The sequence below is a fragment of the Phyllobates terribilis genome, unplaced genomic scaffold (assembly GCF_046119375.1).
Source record: "Phyllobates terribilis strain yellow unplaced genomic scaffold, ASM4611937v1 Scaffold_4__5_contigs__length_816908805, whole genome shotgun sequence".
In the NCBI taxonomy this organism is placed as follows: domain Eukaryota; kingdom Metazoa; phylum Chordata; class Amphibia; order Anura; family Dendrobatidae; genus Phyllobates; species Phyllobates terribilis.
Genome location: NW_027362764.1, coordinates 55283552 through 55301123, shown reverse-complemented (window position 1 = coordinate 55301123; position 17572 = coordinate 55283552). Strand labels below are relative to the sequence as shown.

Here is a 17572-nt window from a genome sequence, read left to right as displayed (position 1 = left end):
TTGTAGGGACCCCTCCCTTCTATCTATAGGTCTGCGTTCAGACTAGCCGAGGACTTAGGCGGGTCTGTTCACAAGGAACAGGTCCCCCGCTGCATCGTAGGGAATCAGCTTAGTCTTATTGTAGGGACAGTTTTCCTATCTTTCCTTAGTGTTTGTAGCAGTTCATAACAGTAAGTTCAGCCCAAAAATAATACACTCTAAGGAAAGAAATCCTGATTTCAGCATGGTGTCGGTTCAGGAGTTGGCTCAACGCCTGCAGGGACTGTCTTTGGAGGTGGCCGAGCTCCAGCTACACGTGAGTAGCTGTCCTGGAGCGCATTTTGTCGAACCGAAGGTAGGACTGCCAGATTTTTTTTATGGTAAACGGCAAGATTTTTTTTCCTTTAAAAACGCTTGTTTATTATATTTTCGTTTAAGAGCCAGATCGTCTGGGAATGAATCACAGCGCATTGGGTTTATAATGTCACTTTTGCGCAAAGAACCACAGGGATGGGCCTTTTCTCTACAACCTAATGATCCGTGTTTTAGATCTGTGGAAGATTTTTTTTCTGCTATGGGGTTGTTGTATGATGATCCTGATCGAGTCTCATCTGCTGAAACTGAATTAAGACGTTTGAAGCAGGGATCAGGTGATGTGGAAAATTATTGTACATACTTCAGAAGATGGTCGGCTGAAGTGGAATGGAATGACTCAGCATTAAAATGTTTGTTTCTTGCTGGTCTAGGTGAAAGGATCTGCTGATTGCCTTTCCAAAACCTGGAACCTTGCAGGAGGCAATGCAATTAGCCATATGTGTGGACAGGAGACTGCGTGCTAGGAGTAATGAAGAGAAATCTACTGCTATGGCAGCTCCTAGTTTTCAGAGGGTCTGCTCGGAGGGTGGAGAACCGATGGAGATTGGGGCGATGTCACCCCACTCTCAGGAAAAAGACCGCAGGTTTGATAAAGGATTGTGTTTTTATTGCTGTAAATCTGACCACTTTATTAAGAACTGTGTGCTTCGTTTGAACAAAGAAAAAAAAAAAGAGGTCAGTTACGCCCGCATAGCGTGTTTAAACTCAAAAGGAGTATTTCTTTCTGGAAGCACCTCATTCCAGGAGGAGTTGATTGAATTTCGGGTATTTGTGGATTGTGGTTCTACACTCAATGTGATTGATGAGGGTTTTTTGGAAAAATTTAAATTAGAATCCAAACCTTTGTCATCTCCTATTTCTGTGGTTGCTGTTGATGGCTCCCTTGAAAGGTATTACTCACAAGGTTTTTGAATTTCCCCTCACAATTAATGGTATCCACCAAGAGAATTTGGATTTGGCGGTATTAAATAATTTGCCTGCTCCAGTGGTTTTGGGGTTACCTTGGTTAAAATTGCACAATCCTGTACTGGACTGGTCTACCAATGAAATTAAGTCTTGGAGTCCTAAGTGTTATGATAGATGCTGTAACGGTCGCATTGCTGCTGTGGAAAGAGGGGAATTACCTGTACCTATTCAGGATTTTTGGAAGGTTTTTTCTGAGGAGTTGCAAGTTTTGCCTCCTCATAGGGACTATGATTGTACTATTGAATTTGTCCCTGGAGCAACTCTTCCCAAGAGTCGCTTATTTAATCTTACTATCCCTGAGAGAAAGGCCTTGGAGGAATACATACAGACAAGCTTGGCCGCCGGTCACATTAGACCTTCTAAGTCACCTGTGGCTGTTGGATCTTTTTTTGTAAAAAAGAAGGACGGCGGTTTACGTCCATGTCTGGACTTTCGCGAAATTAATAAAATTACAGTACTCAATTCCTATCCACTGCCATTAATTCCTGACTTGTTCAACCAGTTAGTGGGGGCCAAGTGGTTCTCTAAGATTGATCTCCGGGGGGCATACAATTTGTTACGTATGAAGGAAGGTGATGAGTGGAAAACTGCTTTTAACACTCCAGTGGGTCATTTTGAGAATCTGGTTATGCCCTTTGGTCTTACCAACGCACCAGCGTTTTTTCAGAACCTTATTAATGACATCCTAAGACCGTTGATTGGTAAGAATGTGGTTGTGTATTTGGATGACATTTTGATTTATTCGCCTGATCTGGAGTCTCATTGGCGGAGCGTACGTGAGGTATTGCAGTTGTTAAGCGACAATTCACTTTTTGCTAAGCTGGAGAAATGTGAGTTCACTGTGCAGAGAATTCGTTTTTTCGGCTACATTATCTCCAGCGAGGGCTTTGAGATGGACCCGGTGATGGTTCAGGCGGTGCAAGAATGGCCTAGGCCTATTGGTTTGAAACCAATACAGAGATTTTTGGGTTTCGCCAATTATTACAGGAAATTCATTAAGAATTTTTCTATAATTGTTAAGCTGCTGACCGATCTCACCAGGAAAGGTGCGAATACGGTCCAGTGGACTACTGAGGCCATTGAAGCTTTTGTGTATCTCAAGGAGAGGTTCAGTTCTGCCCCCATCCTTATGCAGCCTGATGAGACCAAGCCTTTTTTGGTCGAGGTTGATGCTTCTTCAGTGGGGGTCGGTGCTGTTTTGTCTCAGGAAAACAAGGATGGAGTACATCCCTGTGCTTTTTTTTCAAAAATTTTTTCTGAGACCGAACTTAATTACGATGTCGGTAATCGGGAATTGCTGGCGATTAAACTCGCATTTGAACACTGGCGTCATCTCTTGGAAGGCGCTAAATTTCCCATTCAGGTTTTCACTGATCATAAGAATCTGATCTATCTTGATGCTGCCAAGCGCTTGAATGCCCGTCAAGCTAGGTGGGCACTTTTTTTTTGCGGTTTAATTTTTCTGTTACTTACATCCCGGCTACCAAGAATGTAAAAGCTGATGCTTTATCTCGCAGCTTTTCTCCCATGGTCGGTGCTGAGGAGGAGGAGAGCATTTTACAGGAAGGAGTTGTGATAGCAGCATTGGACTCCGTTTTGGAAGATGAGATTCTTAAAGCACAGGAGAATGCCCCATCTAACACTCCCCATGGGAGGTTGTTTGTGCCTAGGATCTTTAGGAGAGATTTGTTTGTGGAGTGTCATGAGTCTCGGTTGGCAGGTCATCCAGGAATTTCTGAGACCAAGAGACTTGTGGGTCGCAGTTTTTGGTGGCCTGGATGGCAGAAGGAAGTCATTAAGTGGGTGCGTCAATGTACTGTGTGTGCTAGATCTAAGTCTTCACATGCTCCTGCTGCGGGGTTGCTTTGCCCTCTGGAGGTTCCTAGTGCACCTTGGACGCATCTTGCTATGGACTTTATTACTGACCTTCCCTCCTCTGAGGGTTTCACTGTCATCTGGGTGGTCGTGGACCGTTTCAGCAAGATGTGTCACTTGGTTCCCTTCATCAAACTGCCCTGCGCCAAGACACTCGCTAAGGCTTTTGTTAAAGAAATTGTCAGGCTCCATGGCGTTCCTACCGACATTGTTTCCGATAGGGGACCTCAGTTCGTGGCTCGTTTTTGGCGTGCCTTTTGTGACAGGTTGGGAGTCCATTTGTCATTTTCATCTGGTTATCATCCTGAGTCTAATGGCCAGACAGAAAGGAAGAATCAGGATGTTGAACAGTTTTTCCGTTGTTTTGTGGCTGACAATCAAGAGGGGTGGTCTGAGTTTCTGACACTTGCTGAATTTGCTCTTAACAACCATACATCCTCTTCTGCTGGGTGTTCTCCTTTTTTTTGTTGTACTGGGAGACATCTGTCGTTTGGGTCATTCTCCAAATTGGTATCGGCTGTGCCGGACGAGGAGAATTTTTCCGGTGATTTGGAGAGAGTTTGGACTGATGTACGTCGTAACCTTCAAGAGGCTAACAAAAAATCCAAGAGGTACTTTGACAGGAAACGTCAAGAGGTTTTGTTTACTGTTGGTGACATGGTTTGTTTGTCCTCTAGGAATCTGCGGTTGAGGATTCCTTCTAAGAAATTGGGCCCGAAGTTTGTAGGTCCGTTTAAGGTGCTTCAGGCAGTTAACCAATCTGCTGTTAGGTTGGAGGTTCCCACCTCCTGGAAGACTAATCCGGTGTTTCATGTTTCCTTATTGAAAAAAGCTGATGTTTCTGATAGGGACGCCACTGTCTCTGTTCCTCCGGTGGAGGAAGATGGTGAATATGAAATTTCTCGCATTCTTAATTCTAGATGGCATAGAGGGAGATTGCAGTATCTCGTCGCTTGGAAAGGTTTCAGTCCCGAGGATAACTCCTGGGTAAGGGCGGATGATGTCTCTGCTCCTAGACTTGTCGGAGCGTTTCACAGGAGGTTTCCTGATAGACCTGGGCCTGGAGGATCCGGAGGATCCTCATAGAAGAGGGGGTACTGTTAGAACCCTCCTGTTAATTTTTTCTATTTTGCTGGTCACATGACTTTTTGCCTATATAATCCAGCTCCGCCCTCCTGGCCTTGCTGGACTTCAGTGTTACATTTACTCTTAAGCTAGCCAGGTACCTTGTACCTTACTCTGTAGTTTGCTTGGTCTTTTGACCACTTGTACTTTTGTTTGTTTGTTTGTCTTTGCTCTGCTACAATTTCTGCTAGGAGGTGTCCAACTATATCCCAGTCCTTAGTTCTTGTAGGGACCCCTCCCTTATATCTATAGGTCTGCGTTCAGACTAGCCGAGGACTTAGGCGGGTCTGTTCACAAGGAACAGGTCCCCCGCTGCATTGTAGGGAATCAGCTTAGTCCTATTGTAGGGACAGTTTTCCTATCTTTCCTTAGTGTTTGTAGCAGTTCATAACAGGAAGTCATGGAACAAAGATGTCTGGCAAAGTTTTGTGCAGGTGCAGTATTGGCACAGTGGTAGCAATGATAAGTGTCCCACAAAGTGGTGGAATTGGTGAGTGATCCCAAGTGTAAAGTGTAGCACCCTGAGGATTCAGCTGCTACAGGGGTATTGCACCTCAAGCCAGAGGTGTGATATTCCACTCCCTGGTAAGGATGGAGTGTGGAACTGAGCTCAGTAGGCTGCATGCACTACATACATCCCATTTCCGGGGGACAGACCAATGGTACTCCCACTAGAGAAATGTGCAGGTACGACAGCGTCTGTCCCTGGCTGGAGTGGGAGGGGGGTGGAACATCCCAGTAGTGTAGGGGCAGATAGGGGGAGCAGTCTGGGTAATGCTAGGAGCTCATTGGGTGCTGGTCACCTGAGCTCACACATAGAGGGAGTATATAAGGTGGGAACCATCTTAGAACAGGGTCTTTTGTAGAGGTTTGGTCAGACAAGCAGAGCAGCTCAGCCAGCTCCAAGGCCAAGAGAGTGAGAGAGAGGAGAAAAGAAGGACCCAGAGGGGGAGAAGAGGGAACTCCAAGAACCCAAAATTAGACCAGAGGGTGAAGAGTTGGCACAAGGGTACCGGATCCCAAGCTGGTGGAGGGCACTAATCCTTAGCCAGAGACCGGAGGTCGTGGGCAGGATCTGCCACGACCACCCACTAAATCCACCCGGAAGGCAAACCAAGAATAGGGTCAGGGAACCCAGAGACAAGGGTTTTACCAACAAGAGGCCCGAGGGAGCCGGACTTAGGTGGATCCCTGGTGGGGAAGGCCAGAGAGAAGGACAAGTCAGAAAGGGAGCTCAGGAACACGCTCCAGAATCACCTGGGGGTTGGCCGAGTCCAGGACCTGGTGGACGCAGCACGGCTCGGGTGGTCACTCAAGGCCGGAGTGACCAACACAAAAGCAGTAAGTAAAAACCCTGAACTGCACAGCCCGACTCTGAGTTTCATTACCATCCTCACTGCACCTCCACAACCACCATCCTCTGCAACTGACCCCCTGAGGCTATACCCCTCCCGTTGGGGGTTATACTACCTGAGCTGCACACACACCACCAGCCTCAGCGGACCCTGCTGCAGCGGCGGCCGTAGTGACCGCAAATCAACGGGTGGCGTAGTCGACACTAAAGAACATCCAGTAACATCTGTAGGACTGCCACACACTGAGCTTGACACCCTGGGCACGGACCGGGTCACCGCCACTCGGAGACTACAACCCCCATCTGATCCGGCTCCGGGTATCCCCCCAAACAACACTGGCCCAGGGGGCGCGTCAACTTTGGCGTAGTCGGCAGGATAACGTGCCCGCAACAACCGGGTACTGCGTGCCTGAAGAAAAGTTCACCGTTACCTTAAAAAGAAGTCTCCCGCCGGTTCCGGAGGGTCCCCGCCAACGGACCCCATCACAGGTCGTTTCCCGCCGGTTGTCCGCCATTTGCAGCTTTTTCCCGCCATTTCCAAAGATTTCCCGCCATTTCCAAAGATTTCCCGCCTTGGAAGAGCGGACGCCATTATGGGCGTGCCAGAGGGTGGCAAGAGGTCACCTCCCATCGTGGGCCAGGTCGAAGAATGGCGCCAAAAGCGGAAACCGCGCCCACCAACAGAGACTGTGATGCTGGAAGTGTCCATCAGCGTGAGAGAACTGCCCCTGGAACTGACAATCACAAAGTTGCCCCGGGACCACCCTCAATGTGGGCGGAGACAGAACAAGAGAGCAAAGATGGGTGTCGCCTGGAGCAGTCTGGAGAGAGCGCACCCGGAGACAAGAAGTCTGGAGAGGAGTCCAGAGAAAGCCTACCCGGAGATGGAGGGAGAGTCAGGCAGCACCGACCCAGTGGTCAGGAGCCTGCTACAAGCCACAACCCCACTAGGCCTAGTGGAGGTCCTGGCACAGCTCCCCCGAGACCGGGAGTGTGCACAGACTGCGCTGGAGGGCCTCGCACGGAGGATGGCCCGGGTGCAGCGAGAGACGTTGGCGGAGTGGAGCCGAGAGATGGCCCAGCAGACTGGAACCCGTCAGCGGAGCACGCCACCCGAGACGAGGAGACAGACCGCCTCTGAGGATGGTGCAGGAGGACTCAAGGCCGGAGACGGCGCCGAGAAGGGAGCTGAACGAATGGAGGCAGGTAAAGGGGACGTCTCTACCCCGAGCCGGGGAACCGCGTGCCTGCCCCAGCTCCCCGTCGCAGAGCCCGAAATTCCCCCTGCCGTGCCCGTCGCTGCATCGTCACCGCCGCAGACTAGGCCTCAACCGGAAACCGCGGCCGCGACCCCTGTGACGTCACGCGCTTTCGACCCTGAGCGCGGCAAAGCAGGAAATACCATCGGCCTGGTCGCAAGGCCTAGTACACCCGGGCGCCGCCATTCCAACAGCGCCCCCTACCTCCGCGGAGCCACCAGCCTGGTCGCAGGGCCGAGTAACCACGGGCGCCGCCGTTCTTACGGTGCCCTTTTCCTTTAGCGTGCCCCAAGCCTGGTCGCAAGGCCTGGTCAACCCGGGCGCCGCTACCACCACAGCGCCCATAACACCTAAACTACCGCACCTGGGTGAGGACCTGTTCGCCCAGCATACGTGCCCGGATGGGCAGCCCTTCATATGGCCCCAGGAGTACTACCAACTGGAACTCCAAAGGGCGAGGCCCCTGTGTGAGCCCCTGATTCCGGCTCCGAAACCCGTCAGGAGGACCCAGCCCCCGCTAGAGGAGGCACAGTTTGAGTGGGACCCCACCGGAGGAGACCTCATGGGGTTCACTCAGGAGACTCGGGCGGCCGCAGCGGAGCGTGCATAGTGCTGCCGCCAGCAGCTCGAGGTCTTCGAGAAGGAGCGGAGAGAGAGGCGGGTCCAGGAACAGCAAGCACAGATAAGGAGCGCGGAGCAGAAGAGCCGGACCAGGAGAGATCCCCGTGCAGCTCATGGTCCCCGTACCACCGGGACTGTGATTAAATTCAACCTGCAGCATGGGTGGGGCTTCATAAGAGACCATCATACCCCCGGCGACGTCTTTGTCACCCGCAGAGACGTAGAAAGCCATCTGCCGGAGGGACACAGAGGTCGTGACCTGTATGTAGGGGACGAGGTCACCTTCACCCGGCACAAGTGTGCCAAAGGACCCTACGCCCTCCATGTACATCGCCTGACGGAGGAGGAGCTGCGGTGTGAGGAGGAGCAGGAGGACCCGGACGGGTCTGAATCCAAAGAAGGAGCAGGAGGACGCCGTCGTTAAAGTACGGTAAAGAGACTGTAAATAGTTACCCATCGGGGTACAGTGAACTGTTGCTGCTTTAAATATGTCCCCGTTGGGACAAGAGTGAACTGTTAACCCGTGTGTCCCTATTCCCATTACCTGGCCGAGGACTGAGAGCGGCCATATTCCCCCTGTATATAGTTGCGCTTTCTAAGGCGCCCTCTACAGGTTTTATAGGAAAACCGTGTTTCTAAAGGAGACTGTCGCACTTTTCCCGGTCACAAGTTGCACCGTGGCCGGAGGAGCAAGAGTGTTTACAAGGATGTTATTTATGAAAAGTTTTATATGAAAAGTTTTATTGCTGATAATATATGTGATGTTTTATATGTTTATGTTTATGAAAAAAAATTGTATGTTTTGGATGTTTTTTATATCTTACAGCCCGAGGACGTGCTGTGATTTACCAGGGGGGAATGTAGCACCCTGAGGATTCGGCTGCTACAGGGGTATTGCACCTCAAGCCAGAGGTGTGATATTCCACTCCCGGGTAAGGATGGAGTGTGGAACTGAGCTCAGTAGGCTGCATGCACTACATACATCCCATTTCCGGGGGACAGACCAATGGTACTCCCACTAGAGAAATGTGCAGGTACGACAGCGTCTGTCCCTGGCTGGAGTGGGAGGGGGGTGGAACATCCCAGTAGTGTAGGGGCAGATAGGGGGAGCAGTCTGGGTAATGCTAGGAGCTCATTGGGTGCTGGTCACCTGAGCTCACACATAGAGGGAGTATATAAGGTGGGAACCATCTTAGAACAGGGTCTTTTGTAGAGGTTTGGTCAGACAAGCAGAGCAGCTCAGCCAGCTCCAAGGCCAAGAGAGTGAGAGAGAGGAGAAAAGAAGGACCCAGAGGGGGAGAAGAGGGAACTCCAAGAACCCAAAATTAGACCAGAGGGTGAAGAGTTGACACAAGGGTACCGGATCCCAAGCTGGTGGAGGGCACTAATCCTTAGCCAGAGACCGGAGGTCGTGGGCAGGATCTGCCACGACCACCCACTAAATCCACCCGGAAGGCAAACCAAGAATAGGGTCAGGGAACCCAGAGACAAGGGTTTTACCAACAAGAGGTCCGAGGGAGCCGGACTTAGGTGGATCCCTGGTGGGGAAGGCCAGAGAGAAGGACAAGTCAGAAAGGGAGCTCAGGAACACGCTCCAGAATCACCTGGGGGTTGGCCGAGTCCAGGACCTGGTGGACGCAGCACGGCTCGGGTGGTCACTCAAGGCCGGAGTGACCAACACAAAAGCAGTAAGTAAAAACCCTGAACTGCACAGCCCGACTCTGAGTTTCATTACCATCCTCACTGCACCTCCACAACCACCATCCTCTGCAACTGACCCCCTGAGGCTATACCCCTCCCGTTGGGGGTTATACTACCTGAGCTGCACACACACCACCAGCCTCAGCGGACCCTGCTGCAGCGGCGGCCGTAGTGACCGCAAATCAACGGGTGGCGTAGTCGACACTAAAGAACATCCAGTAACATCTGTAGGACTGCCACACACTGAGCTTGACACCCTGGGCACGGACCGGGTCACCGCCACTCGGAGACTACAACCCCCATCTGATCCGGCTCCGGGTATCCCCCCAAACAACACTGGCCCAGGGGGCGCGTCATAAAGTACTTAAGAAAATGGAACCCTCATGTTCATGCAGAAGGAGGATACAGTAATGCAGGCTAACCACAGGATGGGGGTTTGCAGTTTCTCCAGAATTAAGTGTTTGGCATGAAGTGGTCAGTTAATGAGTGGAAGAACAAGCAACAGCCAGATTGCAACAGTCGAGCAGTGGTTTATTGATGCCGGGGTACAGCCAAGATGGGAAGAAAGAATGTGGTGAACAGAAGTACCGACCAAATGAGATGGTTTAGTTCCAATCTGGCATATTGTGTTACAAGAGAGACAAAGATAACGGCAGTAGTGACGCGGGCTCAAGAGACCAACGGTCATGTCGGAGCTTGAGGGAACCTAGATTCTACTAGCACCCGGATCAATGTGATATGTAAGGAACTGCAACGCCATCCAGTAGGCACGATTTATATTTCCTACCCTTTGCATAGCATGATAATGGATCACCCTCAATAATATAGTTTCTGCCGTCACCTCAACTGCACATTGCTACTGTTGCTCCGCACATTTTAGACAGAAAAGACATGGACAGAACTATATTTCAAAAACGGTGCTCCCCCGCCATCAGCTATTCTGTCTGTCATTTCATATGAATATACTCAATTCTGAAATATCACAGTTTTAACAGTGGCCATTGGAGCAGACACAGTAGGCTGACTTGCATTCTTCAGCTTTGCTGTATAGACTAGGACAGTGTCAGCAGAGTCATCTCGTCATTATCGTTAAATGGTGAGTTAATGACAGCTGTTGTACTAGATAAGACAAGATAGCAACACAATTCACACGCTACACACTCTCCAGGTAGCTTCCCCGGAACTCTATTTTTTTTTTACATTTTTTTGGGCTGCGCTCTATCACTTTTATTTCTGCCCCCATTGAGCACATACACCCTGCTGCACTATTTATACATGTACTAGAAGAAAATAAATTGTGCGCTTCTAATATGGCCACTTCAGGAAAGTTTAAAAATATATATATATTTTTCAGTCACGCTTTTCCAAGAAACCTGAGAAAATAAATAATTGGCCTACCTAAAAAAAAAAAAAAAATTAAGAAACTTGACTAATCTGGTTATGTCAAGCCTAAAAGCCAAGTCATGTTCATTTTTGCTATTTCTAATAGAATAGGTTTAGAAGGTTCTGTAAAAATAAAATATAATAACTGAAAACTAAATTATCACTATTAGATTGTTTTATATTTTAAACGTTTCGTTTGTATTTTTAATTCCAGTTACTTTTCTTTAACGTTTTTAAATTTCCATATTATCAGTTAGAAAAATAATGTAAAAAATAATAAAATAAAGAGTCGTATGCAAGTGACAGCTGCACTATGAATACAGAATAAATCTAGAGAGAAATAGTAATAGACTAGAAGACTCAGTGTTGTATAATTCTATTACCAGCTAGTTTATTATTATTATTATTATTATTATTATTATATGAAATTTGGGGTTCATTACTTTCTTTTGATCAGTGTTACTGGACAAATTTAAAAAATTTGACTGTTGTGATAACTCCGGGTGCCGCCCTGATACCGCAGCTGTCACTTAGCGGAACAATGAGAGATTTATCTAGATTCCGTATCCTTTCTTGCTAAGCAGAGAAGAGGTCGTCCTGTTCCTCAGGTTTCCATGCCTGACATTTTCTGCGGATGCAATGTACTTGCTAAGATGTAAATGTTCAGAAATAAATAGTTGGTAGAGGCGCTGGTATGTGAGCCTTATATTGTACCTGCTGCAAGAAAAGACAACCTACCACAAATTGTCTGGTTTGGATATATCCAATGAATAAATTTAAAATATTGCTTGCGCTGGTAGCGTTAGGCTTTGGATATAAGGGTTAGGAGATTGGAAAAATGGTTTTAAAAATAATTTTTTTGGGATACCCAAATAGATTAAAACATACACTTTATTTAAAATTATTAAGACAATAAAATATGAAAATACGGGGAATAAAGGATATTTTAAAAAAGTCCTTGGGAGTGTAAAAGGTTCTTGAGGGTAGGACCAAGTTGGCATCGACGGCTCTAGGGAATGGATGCAGTAGGTGGATGCAGGTGATCTAGGTAAAGTTAGATGGGGAGAGAGAGGAGTTAGTGGGTTTGCATGTTCACAGCCTTCGCGGCAGAGAGTAGAATTTACCTGCGATAAGGTTGACTGTTGAGTAAGTTCATAGGTGGTGACACTAAACTTGATCGTGGTTGTGGTAAGGGTACCACGAACTGGAGGGAGAAAGGTGGGATCAGTATAATTATGACCTGGTAGATGGCGTGCCTTGTTGTATCAAAAAGTAGAGGAGCTTATTTAAGGTACAGTTAGTACAATGGGTATGCAAATGAGCTTTACCTTTTGAGACGAATTGTTGGTGCCTGGGAATTGGACGTGGAGTGTGTCCTGAATGGGACGTAGCCTGTAGGATACTAATAAGCGATGGTTACTAGGAATAATTCTGTAGTTAAAATGGTGAACGTGAGTTAGAGATAGCGGAGTTGGATTACCTCTGGTTCATGTGGCTGGAGTTAACGTATAAATGGAAGCTTGCCGTTCTCACCGAGGGCTTGTAGTGTCTGTGATTTTTGTAGTCGTGTATCACCTCTGGATTGAGGTGGCAGTGGCTACAGGTGAAGCTCGGACTGGAACAGTCTCCTGAGGCTTCTTGGGCTGGCACTAGCTTCAGTTGACGTGGGTGTTATACCCGGTGGCAATGCACATTCAGTGTTAGAAGCTGTGGAACTCAAAACTGAGGTATCACAATATTTATCTTTAAGATGAATGACTCAGTACCTGATTTGTTCGTGTATATGGAGCTCAGTATAAAGACTTACAGTTGCGGATTTCTTGGAACCGATCCTGTTCGCTGTTAAGGTCCTGTGTGCTGGTTCGTTGTGCTCTTTAGATTAGAGCGTTTGCTGAGTAGGCGGTAGGTATGAGGGAGAGAAGCGAGGATTGTAAGCGGAGTCCCGGCCGGTGACTCACTGTATCTCCCCCGACTCCGCTTACAATCCTCGCTTCTCTCCCTCATACCTACCGCCTACTCAGCAAACGCTCTAATCTAAAGAGCACAACGAACCAGCACACAGGACCTTAACAGCGAACAGGATCGGTTCCAAGAAATCCGCAACTGTAAGTCTTTATACTGAGCTCCATATACACGAACAAATCAGGTACTGAGTCATTCATCTTAAAGATAAATATTGTGATACCTCAGTTTTGAGTTCCACAGCTTCTAACACTGAATGTGCATTGCCACCGGGTATAACACCCACGTCAACTGAAGCTAGTGCCAGCCCAAGAAGCCTCAGGAGACTGTTCCAGTCCGAGCTTCACCTGTAGCCACTGCCACCTCAATCCAGAGGTGATACACGACTACAAAAATCACAGACACTACAAGCCCTCGGTGAGAACGGCAAGCTTCCATTTATACGTTAACTCCAGCCACATGAACCAGAGGTAATCCAACTCCGCTATCTCTAACTCACGTTCACCATTTTAACTACAGAATTATTCCTAGTAACCATCGCTTATTAGTATCCTACAGGCTACGTCCCATTCAGGACACACTCCACGTCCAATTCCCAGGCACCAACAATTCGTCTCAAAAGGTAAAGCTCATTTGCATACCCATTGTACTAACTGTACCTTAAATAAGCTCCTCTACTTTTTGATACAACAAGGCACGCCATCTACCAGGTCATAATTATACTGATCCCACCTTTCTCCCTCCAGTTCGTGGTACCCTTACCACAACCACGATCAAGTTTAGTGTCACCACCTATGAACTTACTCAACAGTCAACCTTATCGCAGGTAAATTCTACTCTCTGCCGCGAAGGCTGTGAACATGCAAACCCACTAACTCCTCTCTCTCCCCATCTAACTTTACCTAGATCACCTGCATCCACCTACTGCATCCATTCCCTAGAGCCGTCGATGCCAACTTGGTCCTACCCTCAAGAACCTTTTACACTCCCAAGGACTTTTTTAAAATATCCTTTATTCCCCGTATTTTCATATTTTATTGTCTTAATAATTTTAAATAAAGTGTATGTTTTAATCTATTTGGGTATCCCAAAAAAATTATTTTTAAAACCATTTTTCCAATCTCCTAACCCTTATATCCAAAGCCTAACGCTACCAGCGCAAGCAATATTTTAAATATGTAAATGTTGTCCAAAAATTAAACCAAAGTGATTTACACTCATCAAAATACAATAGTTTTTTTCCAGTAGAGTTCTTCACACAACAATATTCTCATCATTTCACAATATTACTCTTTTTAAAGGGAATCTATCAGCAAGTGTTTGCTATGTAATTTGAGAGCAGCATAATTTAGGGGCTGAGCGCCTGATTCCAGTGATGTGTCACTTACTAGGCTGTGTTTTGCTGTTTCAATATAATCAGTGTTTTATCAGCAGGAGATTATCACTACAGGACTAGGTGTCTTGTGCCTCCTGGTCCAGCCACTCCCCCAGCACTGATTGTTAGATTTCTGTTAACATACAGTGTATACAGGAGGCAGCTAATCAGTGGTGTGGGCAGGGTTATACAGAGCTCAGAACTCAGAGCTCTGCTAGCGAAAACAGGGATTCTATCACAACTGCGGTACCCAGTAAACTAAGTGATACATAGCTGGAATCAGGGTCTCTGCCCCTACATCATGCTGCTGTTAGATTACATAGTAGATTCCCTTTAACTTTTTTTATTCCATTATTACTTACAAAAAGGTTGTGATATTTTTTGTAAAACAGTCCTTGACCAAATCAACTGCGTCCTTCCCCTTGTAGCAAAAATGAGCAGATTAAGCACCCTTCTCAATGGAAGACATGGAAGGAAAAGATTGCATGGACAGATATCTACAAGATTATCGGACACAACCTCAGAAAGTGTAAGGGAATGTTCATTCGTTCCATTTTTTCAACATTTTATTCTGCAACTAAAACTAGTGAGGTTGCTGGAAAAACGCTGTGTAAAATATGCACATTTTTGTCACATTTTTAAGTGATTTTTTTAGCATTTTTACTAGCATTTTCTGCAAAAACACTGAAAGAATTGACATGATACGTCATGGAAAAAATACACAAAATACGCAAGAAAACAAGTGGAGTTTGTGCATGAGATTTCAGAAATCGAATCGATTGATTACGCCGGTACTGTGAAAAACTGTGTATTTTTATTCTCCGAATGTGAACATAACCTAAGTACGCCTGAAACCCCCACCCATGATCTATTTGAAAAACGCATAGCCCACATTTAGTGGGAATGGAGAATTTTAGAGAGAATTTGCCAACCCCTCTAATTGGTGTCAAAAGTCACTAAAATTTGTTACAACTGGTATTTTGTGACTTTTTCAAAAAGTGAATAGTACCTAATAAAATTTGAGTGCCCTATCATTGAGCAACTCATTTACTATGATAGAGAATGAAAGGTTCAGAAGGGGCCCTTCAAAAACCCGTTCTTGGGAATAATTGGGTTCCCAATGGTCAGAATCCCAGTAATTGGGAAAGGGATAAGCATAACTTCCAATCTTGGCACAAATAATAAGATTTTAAGTGCCTAAACCCACCACTAGGAGGAGCTTAATCATATCAAAGATGGCTTATCACTAGAACATGCCATCATTTTCTCATTGGCAGGGGTCTGTCCTCTTGGATTCACATCAACTCCGAGAATTAAAGGTGCATTCCTAGGTAGATCAAAGGTAAATGTTGACATTAGATGACCATAATAATTATACATTTAATGACCTAGTTACCAATTGTCTCGGATTTCAGCGACTCTTGGATTGAAACGAGCGCAATTTATGTAAGGTAAAAGAAGGTACATCCAGTGAGGGATCTTGTAAATATTCCCTATTTATTGCAAATCCATTAAAATTCAGACATAGAGTAGACGCAGACGTGTTTCAGACTAAACGTCCTTAATCATTGCATATGATTAAGGACGTTTAGTCTGAAACACGTCTGCGTCTACTCTGTGTCTTGATTTTAATGGATTTGCAATAAATAAGGAACATGTTCCTTCTTTCACTCTGCAACTCTTGCCGTACTACAAGCCTTCCGTGCACAGGAGATTCTTGGACCGTGGGTGGGCTGAATATCGGGTTACCGCAAAGTTTCCCATGACCTTTATGCAGTTTATGTAAACTCCACCTAAAAGTGGTTGAATTGTGGGGGCAATACCGGGAACGGTGGTGGTGTGATCTCGGCAGGGCAGGGTTGGACCAGAGCATAAACCTTCCCAGAAATGTTGGCAAATAAACAACTTTAAATATAATATCTAACATTTCATAACGAGGCATTATATATAAAAATAAAGAGCTCTTACCTCCCCATTAAAGAAACAGAAGATTGTAGCAACAAGTAATCCCTTAAAAAGAAGAAAACTGTATCTATTACTCTCATCAACATATGGAGACAGAATAATTGGATTTATAAGATAATCAGTTAGTATATCAGGGACACTTAGCTTAAAGGGGGTTTTAAAGTGTTATTTCCATTTCCATAAACAGATATTATCAGATAGAGCTTGTAAATATAAGCACTTTTGCAATTAACTCCTTATTAAAATTTTCAGCCGCTCTTGAAATATTAACACTTTTCTTTTGTTTACATCTTGTTGCCTTGGAGACCGACCATTGCTGCCAGACACCAGTACATGCAAAATGCTTGCAAGCTTGTTTTTGTTGAGGTTGTTAGCACTGTTTTGATGCTGGAGCGCACTGTTACCTCCTAATCTTCAGCCAGCTTCAGCACAGTGCTTACAAGCTAGACAGCAGAGGTGGTCGGTTTCCTTGGCAATACTCTCCAAACAATAGAAAAGTGTTAATCTATCAAGAACAGGTGCAAATTTTAGTAAACAGTAAATTACAAAAGTGCCTGTTTTTACAAACTCCATCAGACAATATCCCCATATGAAGATGGGAATAACACTTTAAATGGGTCTATGAAAAGAGCGCCACCGTTGACCATAGGTTGTGTCTGGTATTGCAGCTAAGCCAAGGTCAAATGAATGTAGTACAATCTATGGGCTAGAATGGAACTGTTTCTGCAAAAAATACCCAGCAGACCCATTTTAATAGCTTCAACCATGTAAAAAGACGGGAAGACGGGAGAACCAATGATAATATTAACTATTTTATTGTTGTTTGGTTTCCATTGTAATATTTTGACACCATCTTTGCTGTAAAAGTAACAATTCCCAATATAATCTTTAATGGCATACCAATGTCTAAGACTTGATAGGAGTCCAAACTACAAGTGGGAGTTACCCTAACTCAGCATTTTCCCACAATTTTCAAGACAACTCTTGGACCCCCAAGAATAAACGGGGTCCACAGATTGCCATATGATATGATCATCCTATACATCCAGAAAGAGGCAGTCACACATGCATGAAGCTCTTCCTATTGACTTTCTTGGGCCAGACACAAGACGTGGCGGACCCTGTTAAGTGCCGGGGGCACACTCTGCCAAGGTTTCAATTCAAAGGTATGGAGAATTTGTGGATTCTTTCCGTGCTGCCGATTATTGAAGACATCGGTTAACAAGAATTATTAAACATGCGGTTTTATTCGACGCGTTTCGAAGTGACAGACACACTTCTTCCTTGGGAAACAACCACATACAGGTTTCAATTTTCAACATCTGCCATACAGGAGCTGAGCCGGATCAATGCCACTCTGTGCAGGCTGTGTTATACAGCCAGCCCCCGAGTATAACTGCTGCGATCGAAACTAGCGGCATTACTGACAGCGGCATGTAAGTGATTGGAAATGGGAGAAGGTGTACCTTCCGAAGCCGATCAAAAATTATTTTCTCTAGTTTTCATTCCCTGACCAGCATTTTATATTGTAACACTCCTTATTTTCTTGTACTATTATTTTCTGCTATTTAATGAGCAGGAGTAAAACAAGTCTGTGCAGTAGATACAGGCAGTTTCTTGTACAGCTTGTGC

The 17572-nt window shown here is 46.0% G+C and overlaps 1 protein-coding gene across 2 annotated transcripts in view; it reads right to left on the bottom strand.

The window, feature by feature from the left end:
* The window catches only part of CALCR (calcitonin receptor), a 435656-nt gene that overhangs the window by 12666 nt on the left and 405418 nt on the right, over positions 1 to 17572 (bottom strand). For both annotated transcript variants that reach the window (XM_073677352.1, XM_073677351.1), the window contains exon 12: positions 15944 to 15985. In XM_073677352.1, coding sequence (XP_073533453.1) covers positions 15944 to 15985 — 42 coding nt within the window. The remainder of the gene's footprint in view (positions 1 to 15943; positions 15986 to 17572) is intronic.